We start from the raw sequence: 15,685 nt of genomic DNA, 5'->3' as shown, positions 1-15,685 counted from the left end.
TAGAGGTCGCCTATTCAAAACAAAGGCGTAGTTTGATGACGCCACGTTTGAGCGCAGAATCTTGGGACATGTGGTCTTCACCTCACAGCCGGTGGAAAATAATCGGGATAGGACTCGGGCAGAAATCATGTTCATGGATGCGATTATTAACATTACTGTAGTGAAGCAGAGCAGGACCGAGTGCTGTGGGAACTGAGCAAGGCCGCTGGAGCGGTTGTTAATAAGATGAAGGCAACACCCGCCTTGCAAGCAGCGGGACTTTTATTATGCCACAGTCGCCGATGCCATTTCCGCTTTACCGGTCATGAGTTTGAGGTAACGCAGCTCTGTTTATCATTAGATACATTTGAGTGTGTTGAAAATGAAGTTATGACTTTAGTCTGTTCGTTCGCTCGGCGGTTATGACACTTGTTGCACACTGCAGTGAGAGTAAAGCGTTTCTGCAAAATAAAACCGGAAACCGAGGGTAACGCAGATATGACGCAATTGACAGGCGACTCCCACACGTCCCGGTTCCTTGGTTAAAATAGCAATTTTCTCACGATTTACAAATAGTTGGAAACATTCGAGATATTGTAAGTACTCAACTGAACAAAATATATAACACTGACCTAGAGGTTTTTGGATATTTTACTGGAAAAATGTTACATATTGCAGACAAGGCAACATTTCTCATTTTCATGTTTTTTTTTTATCGATTTCAATGAATGAAAGCAATTTTAATGTGGTAGTTTTATTTTAAGTTAATAACACAGCTTTTGCATAAACAATGGCACACAAGGGAGTGTTTGGAAATTTTTCCACACACTGTCTATATTTGTGCAGTTCTGTTTGATGCCACTACAGTGAAATTGCTCTCTTGTGTTAGTAGACACTAGCTGCAGTGTTCACGTTTTCATCTTTACAAAATGAAAATACTACCACCCAGTGGTCAAGATTCATTCCAGCATCAGTTCACTGTTGCTATGGTTTTTTAAAATGAGCATCCAGCATGTGCAGCTTTGTCTGTGACCTTGAAACAAGACATAATTATAATATTAAGTAATAAAAAAAAGTTACACTATTTTAAGGTGTCCTTGTGACAGTGTAAGTATACATATGTACTTAAAGGATTAGTTCACTTCAAAATGAAAATTCTAATAATTTACTCACCCCCATCTCATCCAAGATGTTCATGTCTTTCTTTCTTCAGTCGAAAATAAATTACGTTTTTTGAGGAAAAATTTCCAGGATTTTTCTCCACATAATGCACTTCTATTGCAACCAACAGGTTGAAGGTCCAAATCAATGCAGTTTCAAAGGGCTTCAAAGGAAATGTTTTTTTAAAGAAAAATGAAAGATCACACGGAACAGCACCACACTTGTTTATATAATATTTATTCGAGCACCATAGCACATTATAGCAAAATTAATTAGTTTAGCAGTAAAAAAAAATCAGTTGGCACATCGATGAATATTTTGAAACCTCGGACTGCTTTTCGTTACTGTAAGGCTACTATGACGTCCCTCCAATGGCAGAGGATGCGTTCACACAACAGGACATGGCAGTGTAGAAGACTTGTATATTGCTTTGCGCTACATTAAATTCTGATCTCTCTCAGATCACATCTGGAGTGTTAGTTACTCTTGTCAAACCCACATCTACAATGTGAATTTTTATTTTTGCACTTCACGCTGATCTTAATTGAGCAGCTCCAGGTAGGTAATTGGCACTTTGCCTTTCTGATTGCCCCTTTGCCCCATCAGCCAATCAGAGTCCATGCCCGGAACACTGCTCACGGTGATCACCTGACAGGGAGAAATGTGCACACATATGTAGATCAAGACTTGTAATGATTGATGTTATGCCAATCTGAATAAGTTGAAGGCGCACCTCGTCAGCCAGTAGAGAGAGCTCACTGCTGCTGGCAGCGTCGTAGTCGTAGAGCACACGAGCCTTGCGGGTGCCCGAGGTGCTGCGGAGCTCGTTGAGCGCGGGTGAAGCCTGGCTGGGCGGCGGAGCGGGCAGTGAGGCGGCCGTCGGTGCTGAGGGAACCGAGACGCTGGCGGAGGAGCTGCTAGCTGGCTGATTGTTATTAGAGAACGTGGATGGAAAGCTGGAGGGAATGAGGGGACAGTTACTACTGGTGGTTTACATATAGAAATAATAATGTACATTTCCTTACGTCACAATTTGACTGTCTGTGCATATATACACCTCCACTAACATTGGCACCCTTGGTAAATGTGAGTAAAGGTGGCTATGAAAAAAATCTGCATTGTTTATCCTTTTGATCTTTCATTCCAAAAATTCACAAAATTCGAACCTTTCATTGAAGTAAAACAATTAAAAGTGGAGTGAAAAACAATATGAAAGAAATGTTTTTCTCCAATGCATGTTGGCTACAATTATTGGCACATTCCCATTCATATTTACATTTTTTAGCACACCAGGGTGACTAGGAGCATGAAATTGTCCAGCCATGACTTCCTGTTTCACAGGAGTATAAATATGAGGAAACACAAAGGCCAAATTCCCTTCATCATTCATCACAGTGAGTAAAACCAAAGAATATAGTTCTGATGTGCAGCAAAAGATTGTTGAGCTTCACAAAATAGAAAGGGGCTGTAGGAAAATAGCTAAAGCATTGAAAATCCCCATTTCCACCATCAGGGCAATAATTAAGAAGTTCCAATCAACTAAAGATGTAACAAATCTGCCTGGAAGAGGACATGTGTCTAGATCGTCCTAATGCACGGTGAGGAGGAGAGTTTGAGTGGACAAAGACTCCCAAAGAGATCACAGAAATTAGTTGAGTCTTGGGGTCAGAAAGACTAAAAAAATTAATAAAAATCAAACACCCCCTACATCACCACATGTTGTTTGGGAGGGTTTCAAGAAAAATCCTCCTCGCTCATCCAGAAACAAACTCCAGCATATTCAGTTGTCAGACACGACTGGAACTTCAAAAGGGACCTGGTTCTATGGTCAGATGAAACTATAAAATAAGCTTTTTGGCAGCAAACCCACTAGATAAAAAGACCCCATGCCCACGGTTAAATATACTGCTGGATCTTTAATGTTGTGGGCCTATTTTTTTTTGCTGGAGGTCCTGGTCTTGTTCAGATACATGGCATCATGGATTCTAGAAAATCCAAAACCTGACGGCATCTTCTAGAAATCTTATAATGGGCCGTGGTTGGATCTTCCATCAGGACAATGATCCAAAACAAACATCAAAATCAACACACAAATGCGTCACTGAGCACAAAATGAAGCTTCTGCAATGACCATCCCAGTTCCCTGAACTGAACCCTATAGAAAATGAGTGGGGTGAACTGAAGAGAAGCACCAACATGGATCTGGGAATCTGAAGGATCTGGAGAGATTCTGTATGGAGGAATAGTCTCTGATCTCTTGTCAGGTGTTCTCCAAACTCATCAGGCATTATAGAAGAAGACTCAAGAGCTGTTATCTTGGCAAAAGGATGTTGCAATAATTAGGTAACAATAATTGTGGTCAACGTGAACTAGAAAAAACATTTGATAATGTGACTTTCCCCTCACTTTTAATTGTTTGACTTCAATGAAAGGTTCGATTTTTGTGATTTATTTTAATGAAAGATCAAAAGGATAAACAATGTAGATTTATTTTCACAGCCACCTTTGCTCATATTAACCAACGATGCCAATATTATTGGAGCGCGCACACACACACACACACACACACACACACACACACACACACACACACACACACACACACACACACACACACACACACACACACACACACACACACACACACACACACACACACACACACACACACACACACACACAATACATATAAATATAAAAGTGAGCCAACCTTCCAAGCTGTTTCTGCAGATTGACCATATACTGGTAACACTGGGCATAATATGCAGCCTGAGCGTCCACAAAATCATTCAGACAGTGCAAGTGATGAGCCTGATCATAAAAATGAGAAAACAACCATCAGCGCACATCACATACATAAAATACATGAATTTGTTTTTGAAAAATAGGTTTGATCCGTTCTGATCTAAACTTAAAGAATGCGCCTTTTGACTGATTCATTAAAAGACAGATGAATTCAATTACTAATTCATTAAAGAAGGCTCATAAGAGTCATTCATTAAGACTGTTTCAAAGAAGGAAAGAGTCATTAAAGGTCCCATGGCATGGCATTTTTCTATTATTTTATAATGTTTCCTGAGCTGTACTTATATTGTTAGTATGACTTTTACATCATAAAATGTCATAATTTAGAAATAAAAGGCATTTTTTCTATACTGCTGTTTGCCCTGTGGCTGAATGCCCTGCTTCAAGAGGCGTGTCTGCTGTGAGACTTCAGTAAAAACACCCACTGTTGTGATTGGCTGACATCTTTGCATTTTATATGAGCGGAGGGGGCGTGGTTTATCGAGGCACGAGCAGGCACGAGTCTGCCAGGGAGACGGATGGACCTGAGTTCACTTCACATCAGTTCTCAGCATGTCTGAACTGTTTTAGTTACAGCATATACTTTAGGTTATTAGTCTATTTCTAGTCGGAGGGACTGTCACTCATGTCAGAAAGTTAGTAACTTTAGTAAATTATGGATCAGCGCTGACTGGAGACGCGAACCGTTTAGAACGATTCAGTCCGATTTGGTGAACTGATTCGGTTCACTAAAAAGAACTGGTTCAAAAGAAAGATCGTTCGCGAACCGGACATCACTAATGTATCAGAGACTGAGCTCAGCGATTGCTAACAAAGTTATTTATAGTAACTACTGAGTTATGAGAGCGCTGTCAGTCAGCGCGAGTTTATTGTGTTTGTATCTGAGAGTTCTGAATAAACACGAGTCCCAGTCACACCGAGTCCGTCTCTTCATCATTATTCTACCAACTTTGTAACACATGCAAAGTACCATTACAGCTGTCGAGATGAACGAGTTAAAAGTAAGTGTTGATAATAGCATTATTTTTAAAATAAAATAAAAGCGTCAGTGACGCGCGTTGAGTACACAGCGCAAACAAAGACACAACAGCAGTAATCGGATGTAATCCAGTTTATTGTGGGGAAAGCTGGCTAGCCCGGATATGCTCAAGCTTACCCCCCTTCTGCTTAATCTCACGCCGCGTTTGGTGCCTCCGCTGTGGGCCAGATGCAGTACTGTGGGTCGGGGATGTTGAAGGCCGAGCTTCGGCGTGTGTGAGGTTTATCTCTGCTGATGTTGAGCAGAAACTCATGACTGTATGCACATTTTAGAACCGATAGACGCGACGAGGACGTACAAAAACACTGACTCACAAGATATAAAACACGAAAACACCGTTCTGTCTGGAGAGAGAGAAGCCGCATTGTGTGCACGAATAATAAATAATTAGCTACACATCAGAAATCACTGATCACAGATCAGAAGGAACTGAAAAAAGACTTCTGTTTTCATTTGTACATCCAAACACTGAGAAACTGCCAGCGTTCACTCGTTCACAAGCAATGATGCAATGATCTCTCGACGAGCGTTTGCATGGGCGTGCCAGATTCTCTGGGCGGAGGAAAGGGAGGAAACCGTGCCTGCTTGGACGTCAAACCAGGAGACTTCAGGATTGGCTAGTCTGGCCTGTCATTTTCTCAAAGGCAGAGAAAGACAGCCACAACTCGGTTTTACACCGATCAACATTTCTATCCACTTGGGGACAATATTCAGGCTAGGGGAACTCATATTAATGTTGAAAAACCTCATAAAATGAAAATTTCATGCCATGGGACCTTTAAGAGTCTATGACTAATTCATTAAAAAAACAGGCTAATTCAAGTAATTCATTTGCAAACTCATTTAAACTAATAGTCATGCTGTATGTTTGTTATTGAGAGCATTGAAGACATCACAATTAAAAGGGTGTCATTTTATGTTGTTTTGCGGGAACACAACTGAACCAGCGAAGTAAGATCTTCAGGAGCAGGGGTTCCCAATTCCAGTCCTCGCACCTCCTGCACATTTTGTTTGGCTGTGTCTGAAATCGCTCCCTATTCCCTTAAATACTATTTGAGGGGACATCCATTTGTAGTGGTGTCCGAAACCATAGTGGACATTGAATGCACTCATTCAATCCCACAATGCACTGCAATAACGAGCGTACAACTCATGTACACTCAACGGCTAGAGAGGATGGAGCCAAACCGCTGGTCCAATGTGGGTACAGCGTGATATCATACAGGTAAAATTATTTTTTACGTATTAAATTGTTTAATTGAGGTTTATACGTGCTAGTTTCCATGACAGAGTTCAAGATAAATTCATGGCGCTCTCTTCTAATGTGCTGATGATCTGAAACAATTCAGAGCGGGGAGTCACAGGACTGGAATTGGGAAGCCCTGTTCAGGAGCACTTGATAATTACGGACAGGTGTGTTAGATCAGAACTCTGCAGGTAGGTGGATCTCCAGGAACAGGTTAGTGCACCCCTGCTTGAAGAGTTTCTGTCATCATTTACTCACTCGTGTTGTTCTAAGCATGTTTGACTTTCTTCTGATGAACATAAAAGAAGATTCTGAACAAATTTGGTAATAAACCATTTTGGTGACCATTGACATCCATTATATATTGGAAAAAAATATATATAAAGAGCTTTTATGTCAAGGGGGGGCGGGTGACGGAGTATTTCTGTGCCAAATCCACTCCTTCAGGATTCGAATAAGTTTCGGAAAGTTTTTTCCTGAATATGGCCCTGTATGATATCATAAAGGAATTCCTTGTAGGGGCACTTCTCCCAGATGAGCGCGTGCGTACGTCAACCAGAGCGAGAGCAAAAGCAAGCCCATCAACAAGCTTTGTTCGGCTTTGCCGTCGGCAGCGCTGGCGTTTTGTTTTTGGACCATGAAGTCAACAATGTTACTAAGAAGTGTGTTTTTGGTTGTGAGGGAAAGATAACCTTGTTCAGCTTCCCAAATAACCCAGCGTAAAGGAAACAGTGGATACAGTTTGTTTTTCCGGAGCAGCAACGGAGTTCTGCAAGTGTGTTTTGTCGAAACCGCATCAAATGCCATTTTTGTTGGCAATCGGCACGTATGTTCATGTAATGTAAACAACACGAACATATAGTGAATCGAAAGTTATCCACGGATAATGCCATGATGTATTGTGTGTGTGTGTGTGCTTGTGACTCTTTAGCTCCGCCCACTGCTCACCTCCACAAGTTCAGCTGTTTTTAAAAACGAAAATAAAACGAAAGACTCTTCGGAGATATGAAGGATGCAATACTACCCTATAGGTGCTCAAGATTAACTTAGAAATTGGCTGAAACTGTATGTTATGTACCCTTTAAGAAAATAAAAGTCACACAGGTTTGGAACATCATGAGGGGGAGGATGACAGAATTCTTTGGATGAACTATCCCTTTAACTTGGGTAAAGCATATGCTGCAGTGGCGCAGGAATATCTGATATACACAAAGGATGTGTGAGCGTACATGAGTGCTGCCGATACCCTCCAGCAGAAGTCTGGTGATCTCGGCCTGCCGGTCAAACTCACTCTGTGCTATCCTCAGTTCTGTCTCTGCCTGAGGGAAACACATACACACACAAAAAAATATCACATCACTTGTATCCCCACAAAAAGGCTCAGAATCACACAGACGTCTGGTCTAAGCTGCTTTCTGTGCAAAGTAAATGTGAGAGACAGGTGGGAATGTAATCAAGTTTAGAGCTCCCTCTGCTGGACACTAGTATGATGTTCGAGTTGTACGTAAGAGCCGTTCCTCTTCACGTGGCAGGGCGAGTTGATGTCAGACAGCACAGATAACAGGTCAGCTGTCTCCTTCCCTTGATAAAAGCTGTGTTTCCTTCAACAGTTTTATGGGAGGAAAGACTCAAGCGCACTCACCTGCTGCACCTCCTCAGCCCACAGCTGGCCAGCATTCAGAAACAGTAACAAACGTGTCAGGTCAAAGAAACAGATCAACTCAAACCACAAACTGATCACTCCTCACAATCAACAACTTTCATAACCGGCTGGAGCCGTTATGTAAGAGTCACCATTTTAAGAGTCACCATTCATGCACAGACACATTCACTGGGAGGAACCAGAACAGCAAACTGTTCACGCTTTATGAGGAATAATATGAACAGGAATAAGCACGTGCACAACACTGAAACACGAGCCAAACACATTCACCTCAACAAGAAAAGCTTACAAAAGTTTACTGAAGTAATGGATCTTGCATTATACATTTTTTTATACCATTTTTAAATGTATTTAAATGCACATTGAAATACTTAATATGACAATATATCAAATATATAATTTATTTATAGAATTATAAAATAAGGAAATTAATAAAATGGTATTAATATAAATTTCTATACTATTTTGTCCTAATAACAACAAAAAACAAATCAATTGTTTTAAATGCTACAAATTAATGTACACATTATATTGGACAGTATAAAAATATAATTCTTTTTTGCTAAAGATTACATTTTACAGTGTTAATAAATTATCTGTTATTTAAATATTTTAAAGGGGTCATGAATTGAGAAATCAACATTTCATTCAGCCTTTGATGTATAAAAGTTCATCGTGATTTAAGAATATCCTGTAAGTTTCGGAGATGAAAACGTCCTTGTTAGTCCCCAAAAAATGTTTTATTGACACCAGGACCAGCAAAATATAGATCTCAGAATATGCCACACCTCGAAGTCATCGTGTGGTGAAACGCCGCCTCAACAGAAAAAGAACAATGCCTGATTCTGCAACCCCGCCCACCGACTCGTGGAGCTAAACGGATAGCGCTACCGAGCAATAAACATGCCGAAGATAGCAAGATATTGCGCTGTGCCTGGTTGTGGAAGAACACCGTTGCTGCATAAGCTTCCTTCGGATTCTAATATTGGGAATGTGTGGTTGAACTTTATTTTTAATGAAGATCCAGCTCACGTGGGGGAAGACATTGAGCGTTTGTTCCTTCATTTCACCGCGGATTCATTTGTAAACATGAGACTGGATTTGCAGACAGGATGAGATTACATGAATGAATGAATGAAGCAACACACTTATATAAAGAAAATGTTTTACTCACATGTGATAGTATTGCAATGTTACAGAACGTTTGATATCTATTAATTATGTGTACATGTCTAACTAAACATAACTTACCACTGTTACAAGGCTCACAAAGGCCAACGTCCCGGGGCTATGTGTTTTCCAGACGGGCTACCAATACACATCATCTTAAATAGTGGAATAACATTCCTTTTTTGATATGCGTTGTTCCCTCTCTTGACTTGATTGATATTTGAAGTAAAAATACAATTACGGAAGTTTTGATCATGCTGTCTGCAACGCACTTGGCGCGTGTGTGTGTGATGCACGGTTTGCGGTTATATCCACCGATCGGGCGGGTCAAGTAATATAAAAATAACATTCCAATTAATCGCGGGTGGATGAGAGATAAATCATTGTGTTTGTTTGATAAAGACATTTTGCGAGTCCTAGCTGTGGGACAATGCCTCACGTGTGCTCATGGGGGAGCCGAAGCTCATTAAATATGCAAAGCTTATCCAATCATAGCAGTGCAGCACGCCCATAAAAACTGAGCGTTCCTTGAGAGAGGCTCAAAACCAGGTCAGTAAATTATTACTATTACTTATTTATTATGATGTTTTTGAATGTAAAAACCACGTGAACGTAATAATTTGACCTCAGACAACAGTGTTAAAAAATGTAAAAAGCCAGTTCATGACACCTTTAAAGGAAATTAAGAGTTACACTGCCGTTCAAAAGTTTTTGATTGGAAAGATTTTTTATGTTTTTTAAAAGAAATCTCTTATGCTCACCAAGGCTGCATTCATTTTATTAATAATAATTAAAAAAATTACAAATCAAAATGTAAAATAACTGTTTTGTATTTGAATATGTTTTGCAAAAGCTTTCTATTTCAGATAAATACTGTTCTTTTGAACTTTCTATTCAAAGAACCCTAAAAAAACTGCTTTCAACATTGATAATAATCATAAATGTTTCTTGAGCAGCAAATCATCATATTGGAATGATTTCTGAAGGATCATGTGACACTGAAGACTGGAGTAGTGATGCTGAAAATTAAGCTTTGCATCACAGAAATTACATTTTAAAATATATTCCAAAATAAAATATTTTACATTTTAATATTTCACAATATTACAGATTTTTTTTGTATTTTTAATCAAATAAATGCAGCCTTGGTGAGCATAAGAGACTTCTAAAAACAAAAAATCTTACAAATCAAAAACTTTTGAATGGTAGTGTAGATGATGGCAAATATAAATGGAAATGAGCATCACAATTAAATATCCAATATCAGCTGATACCATCATGATAAATGAAAAAAAAAAATTCTAATAAATCATAATTGATATTGTGAATCTGTTAGCTGTGACTGCACAGACACAGATGACAAGGATTCATATATTATCATTAGATAGAAAAAGAAAACCACACCAAACACCAACACAGTAACTGCATTCTGTTGCCCTCAAAGTTAAATAAATGGCTTGTTAAGCTCACAAATTAGAATGCGCATTTACCAGCTATGAGGTTTTGAGTGAACACAGTTACGTTAGACAAGCATGTGTTGATCACAATGTGTTTTCGAATGTAAAAATGTTCTTTCCACAGAATGATTCTCTCCAAAGATGGAGGATTTTGTGAAGGGCAAGAGAGGGCAGATGTTTTATTAGACACAGCAGACAAACCTTTAGCCACCTGACATGCAAGAAGCTGAGCATGTAAGAAAAGTGAGTCACATACTCCTCTCCCAGCGGAGCGCTTGAGTTCAGCTCCTTCGGACGGAGGCAGGTAAGCAGACAGACAGAGAGAGAGAGACATAATGAGAGAGAACTGGGGAAAATAAGAGGGGTTAGAGATCCAAAGACTGCAGTGCACACGCAGAAGGGCATTTAACACAGGCATCACCTCTGTTAGTTACACTGAGCTAAGAGCATTAGAGAGCTGGCGGCTAGCGTGGGAAAGAGGAAAAACAGCTTTTACTCTTCTAAATTCATCTCTGGATAAGGTAGAAATGCCATTAAAGAAAAAAAAACTGTTTATTATAACATTCTGCGTATGTATGCGTGTGTGTGTATGTGTGTGTGTGTGTAAAATACTAACTGAAGAGCGAGCATCAGCCACCCTGGCCTTCTTCATTCTGTTTTTGGCTGCATCCAGATCTAGACGCTTATTCTGAAGCAGTTTTCGCTCTTTCTGTAAAGAAAGAACACAACAATAGAGAAGTGCAACAGTTAAAAAAGATATAATATAATGTATAATATAGTGTACGTTCAATGGTATGCTGATACTCACATATATGGTTTTAAAATCTCCCTCAATGAAGTTCCTGAAGGGAGTGAGGAAATTAATAGCGGAGCTGTGAATGAACTCTTTCTCTGCGCTGCCTAATAGCTTCTCAGTCTCCCCACATTTAATGAGAGCACTCCCTGCAGCACATCAGAGGATGAGAACACATTCATCTCAGCTCACACACTCATTAAGAGACATTCATCAGCTTGAAATTACATTCACAGAATATAATACAGAGTACTTAGATGTAGATTAACAGCTACACTTCTGGGTTCTTACAACATATATATACACGCTACTGTTCAAAACTTGGGGATTTTTTAATGCAAAAGTGACAGTAGAGTCATTTATAATGTAACAAAACTTCTGTAACTCTTTAGAATGGGGGACAATTCTCACTTTTAACTATTTGCTTATTAGTATGCATATTGGCTGTTTATTAGTACTTAAAAAGCACATATTAATGCTTTATTCTGCATGACCATATTCTACTTAAACTACAACAACTACCTCAAGAATTATTAATAATCAATAAATTAGGAGCTTATTGAGGCAAAAGTCATAGTTAAAGGGTTAGTTCACACAAAAATGAAATTTCTTCCATTAATGACTCACCCCAATGTTGTTCCACACCCGTAAGACCTCTGTTCATCCTCGGAACACAGTTTAAGATATTTTAGATTTAGTCCGAGGGCTTTCAGTCCTTTGAATGTAAGTGTATGCACACTTTGCTGTCCACGTCCAGAAAGGTAATGAAAACATCATCATAGTAGTCCATATGTGACATCATTTGGTTAGTTAGACTCTTTTGAAGCATCGACAATACATTTTGGTCCAAAAATAACAAAAACTAAGACTTTATTAAGCATTGTCTTCTCTTCCGGTTTTGTTTGAATCCGCGTTCACGACGCCACAGTGACACTGCTGACGTAAGACGCTGTGACGTGTTATCTGGTGCGATAGCAGATACCAGCTATCGCACTTCTTCTTACCAAAACTAACTTCTTATTTTTGGACCAAAATGTATTGTCGACGCTTCAAAAGAGTCTAACTAACCAAATTATGTCACATATGGACTATGTTTTCATTACCTTTCTGGACGTGGACAGCAAAGTGTGCATACACTTACATTCAAAGGACTGAAAGCCCTCGGACTAAATCTAAAATATCTTAAACTGTGTTCCGAGGATGAACGGAGGTCTTACGGGTGTGGAACAACATTGGGGTGAGTCATTAATGGAAGAAATTTCATTTTGGGGTGAACTAACCCTTTAATAGTGAATATGTGTTCCCCATACTAAAGTGTTACCAAAACTTCTTATATTTCTATTTCAGATAAATACTTTTCTTTTGAATTTTTTATTCATCAATGAATCCTTAAAAAGAAAATGTATTATGGTTTGACTGTAAAAATATAAAAACTGTTTTCAACATTGACCATAATAAGAAATGTATTTTTGAGCAGCAAATCAGCACATTGGAATGATTTCTGAAGTATAATGTGACAAGACTGGAGTAATGATTTACCATCACAGGAATAAATTATGTTGTACAATATATTCAAATAGAAATCAGCTATTTTATATTGTAATAATATTTCACAACATTACTGTTTCTACTGTATTTTTTATCAAATAAATTAAGCTTTGGTGAGCTTCAAAAACATATCTCTAGATACATAATTCGATAATAATATTTGTATAAAGAGAATAAAATTAGTTGTATGACCATGGACTAATAAACTGAATTAATCTTGCTTATAAGAAAGTACATAGGTTAACAAAATAAAATAATACAAATAATATTTTTTTTTAATAATTGCTAGAGCCAGTGTTTATTCAAACTCAAGTCGCCATTTCATAATATATTTCTTCACTATAAACCATAGGTATCCCTTTATAATAACAAACAATGATACATAATGTTTAAGAGATCAATAGAACTTCTTCACTAAAAGCTGCTTGTCTGAAGAAGTGTGTTTGCTTTTTGTGACATCACAATCACTTCATGGACATGTTCATAGCCCCAAAATCTAGCCAAGACTTTCAGGGTCCAGGGCCAGTGGGGCGAGATCATGTAATGAGCTTACCGTATGCTGTTCCAGGTCCGAACTCGTGTCCTGAGTCGATCAAGCACTCCCCTAGCAACTCGTGGTTGTTGGCACGTGTTGGGACTTTTTTGTCCAGCTTCTCGTAAAGGAACTCCTCCATCCGGACATCTACACACATCAAACAAATTCAATTAAGACCAGTAAGAGTCAGATGAGACCACATGCAACCTCTTAAGCAAGGCCTGTCAACCACAGGCACAAATTACTGCTGCTGAATATAAAAATAAATATCTTACAAAGAGTTACTGTGGATCTGTGTGCGTGTCAAGAAAAAAAAATCATGAGCCTTTCCCCTTTATGCTGTTTGGGAAATAAAGCAAAGTGAACCTCTATGCCATTGAGATTTGTTTCTTATTTCGAAGACAATCTAAGATCATAAATGCAAGATATAACCCACATTGTTTCCTGGCTAAACAGCTAAAAGTACTCATCATTAGGGCTGGGTCCTAATCCCATTCCAAGGAACAGATGGGGAACTTAACACTGTTCTCCTGCAATTAGGGTAACTGCAATAGCGGGATGACTTCACAAAATGTAACGCTGACTCTGAGTTCATTTCCTTTCTACTGAGTACAAATGGTGACTTGCAGTATTGCTGAACTGCATTCCTGTTTAATCACATGCACTTCTTCTTACTAGGGTTCGGCTGCAGCACAACTTCGGTCTGTTTCATGATCTTCTCCGTCCAGTGTTTGGTGGATTCTGCCCGAATCAAAAGGGTCTCCAGATGGGCGTCCAGCTCAGTCTTCTCTGCCTGCCCCAACTTCTCCTCTGTGAACTGTATGGATTGCAAACAGTTTGTTGACAGACAGTTCTTCTGACACATGACATTTCAGAAGTAAAGTTTACATATTACAGTACATTTGACTTTTTACAGCTGACTTAGTTCACACATTCCAGCTGTGGTCTCAAAACCAAAACCTAGTGAGCTGCTGACTTAAGCAGCAAATCCGGCCAACATGTTTAAATTAATAATAATTTATATCACATACATACACAAACAAACATATATAAAATAATAATCAAAATAAAAACAAAAATCAAGTAAAAGATATCCTAAAATAAAATGTTTTAAGACAAGATTTTAAAGTAGCGTTTGCCTCATTCAATTTGACTTATTACAGTTGACATACTAACATATACAGTTGATAAATGTAACACATATTAATATATTTGGTACAAATCAGTAACGTTGCTGTAACACACGACAAACTTGTCACAAATAATAAATTAACTGTTTTATTTCTTCTTAAAGGAATAGTGAACAAAATCTTTACCATTTAAAATCTAAATGAAAATACCGTCACCACCCCCATGTTGTTGTAAACTAATGTAAGTTATTTGAATTATTATACATTTTATGTAAAGCACCAGAAGGAGATATTAGGCAGAATGATAGTCTTGTTGACGTTGGGTGTCAGTCCATAACAATCTGCTTGTGCTCATCAAAAGAGTGAAAGACACACACACAACTGTCAATTTGGCCGAACTGTCCTTTTTAACTAAATAAAAACAGTTGAAAAACAAGCACAAGAGACTCCAAGCCTTGTCTTGAGGGGTTTAAACTAAGTAATTTTAAGACATCATACCTGCACAGCACGGCTGAGGAAAGTGCCCGCGTCTGCTGCTAGTTGTCTAACGTTGAACTCCATGTCTGTGTTTATCAATATAACGTTACTGATGTTTCAAACCTTCAGTCTGAACTGAAGCCTGTTAGCAAACACAGATTAGCCTGCTATAGCCTCTCTCCGTCCGGCCAAAACACGTATGAATTCACCACGCTTTGTCGTGATAAGCGTATAGTCCATGTAAAAAACCGTGAAAAATAAACGCGTAAAGCTGTGTTAAGGCTGTCTGGTGTTTGTATTGTGATGTATCTGTCAGTAGTGTAGCTGCTAACGCAGAGCAGCAGCTGTTGGAGTGAGTGTGAAGAGGAAGGACAAACTCTACGAGAGCCAGCGGACGTGTCTCAAACCCTAGTGTGCCGCCTACTTAGACAGCAGTTTAGCTATAAAATATAACAAAACATAGTCTGCCTATAGTATTTGTTTCTGATACAGATCCGAAGTGTGAGAGGATGAATGTTAACTTAATATTTGCCACCCTTAGCTTGATACATAAATCCATAGATAAATCAATCAATAAATAATAGGACATTTAAAGGTCATGTTGTAAAAGGCTGAATGAAAACTAATGAGTCACTTCCGTAGCCTGACAAATGTAAAAGTATGAATAAATAACAGGAAACTA

General features: G+C 38.7%; 1 protein-coding gene across 1 annotated transcript; it reads right to left on the bottom strand.

Annotated features, from left to right (window-relative positions):
• Positions 1 to 1,360: 1,360 nt before the first annotated feature.
• Positions 1,361 to 15,418, bottom strand: sh3glb1b (SH3-domain GRB2-like endophilin B1b). Its single transcript, XM_079818519.1, has 9 exons — positions 15,025 to 15,418; positions 14,072 to 14,213; positions 13,415 to 13,543; positions 11,329 to 11,462; positions 11,137 to 11,229; positions 7,460 to 7,549; positions 3,851 to 3,951; positions 1,874 to 2,096; positions 1,361 to 1,788 (listed from the first exon to the last, which is right to left on the bottom strand). Exons 1-9 carry the CDS (start codon positions 15,085 to 15,087, stop codon positions 1,681 to 1,683), a joined length of 1,083 nt encoding a protein of 360 aa, XP_079674645.1. The 5' UTR covers positions 15,088 to 15,418; the 3' UTR covers positions 1,361 to 1,680.
• Positions 15,419 to 15,685: the final 267 nt, after the last annotated feature.

The sequence above is a fragment of the Gobio gobio genome, assembly GCF_949357685.1.
Source record: "Gobio gobio genome assembly, chromosome: 6".
Classification (NCBI taxonomy): Eukaryota; Metazoa; Chordata; class Actinopteri; order Cypriniformes; family Gobionidae; genus Gobio; species Gobio gobio.
This window is presented reverse-complemented; position numbering and strand designations above follow the sequence as displayed.

Coding starts and splice junctions, on each gene's coding strand:
- sh3glb1b (XM_079818519.1), bottom strand. CDS start 15,087: ATGGAGTTCAACGTTAGACAACTAGCAGCAGACGCGGGCACTTTCCTC. Junction 13,544..14,071: donor TGTGCTGCAGCCGAACCCTA/GTAAGAAGAAGT, acceptor TGATGTGTGTAG/ATGTCCGGATGGAGGAGTTC. Junction 11,230..11,328: donor GAGATTTTAAAACCATATAT/GTGAGTATCAGC, acceptor CTTTCTTTACAG/AAAGAGCGAAAACTGCTTCA.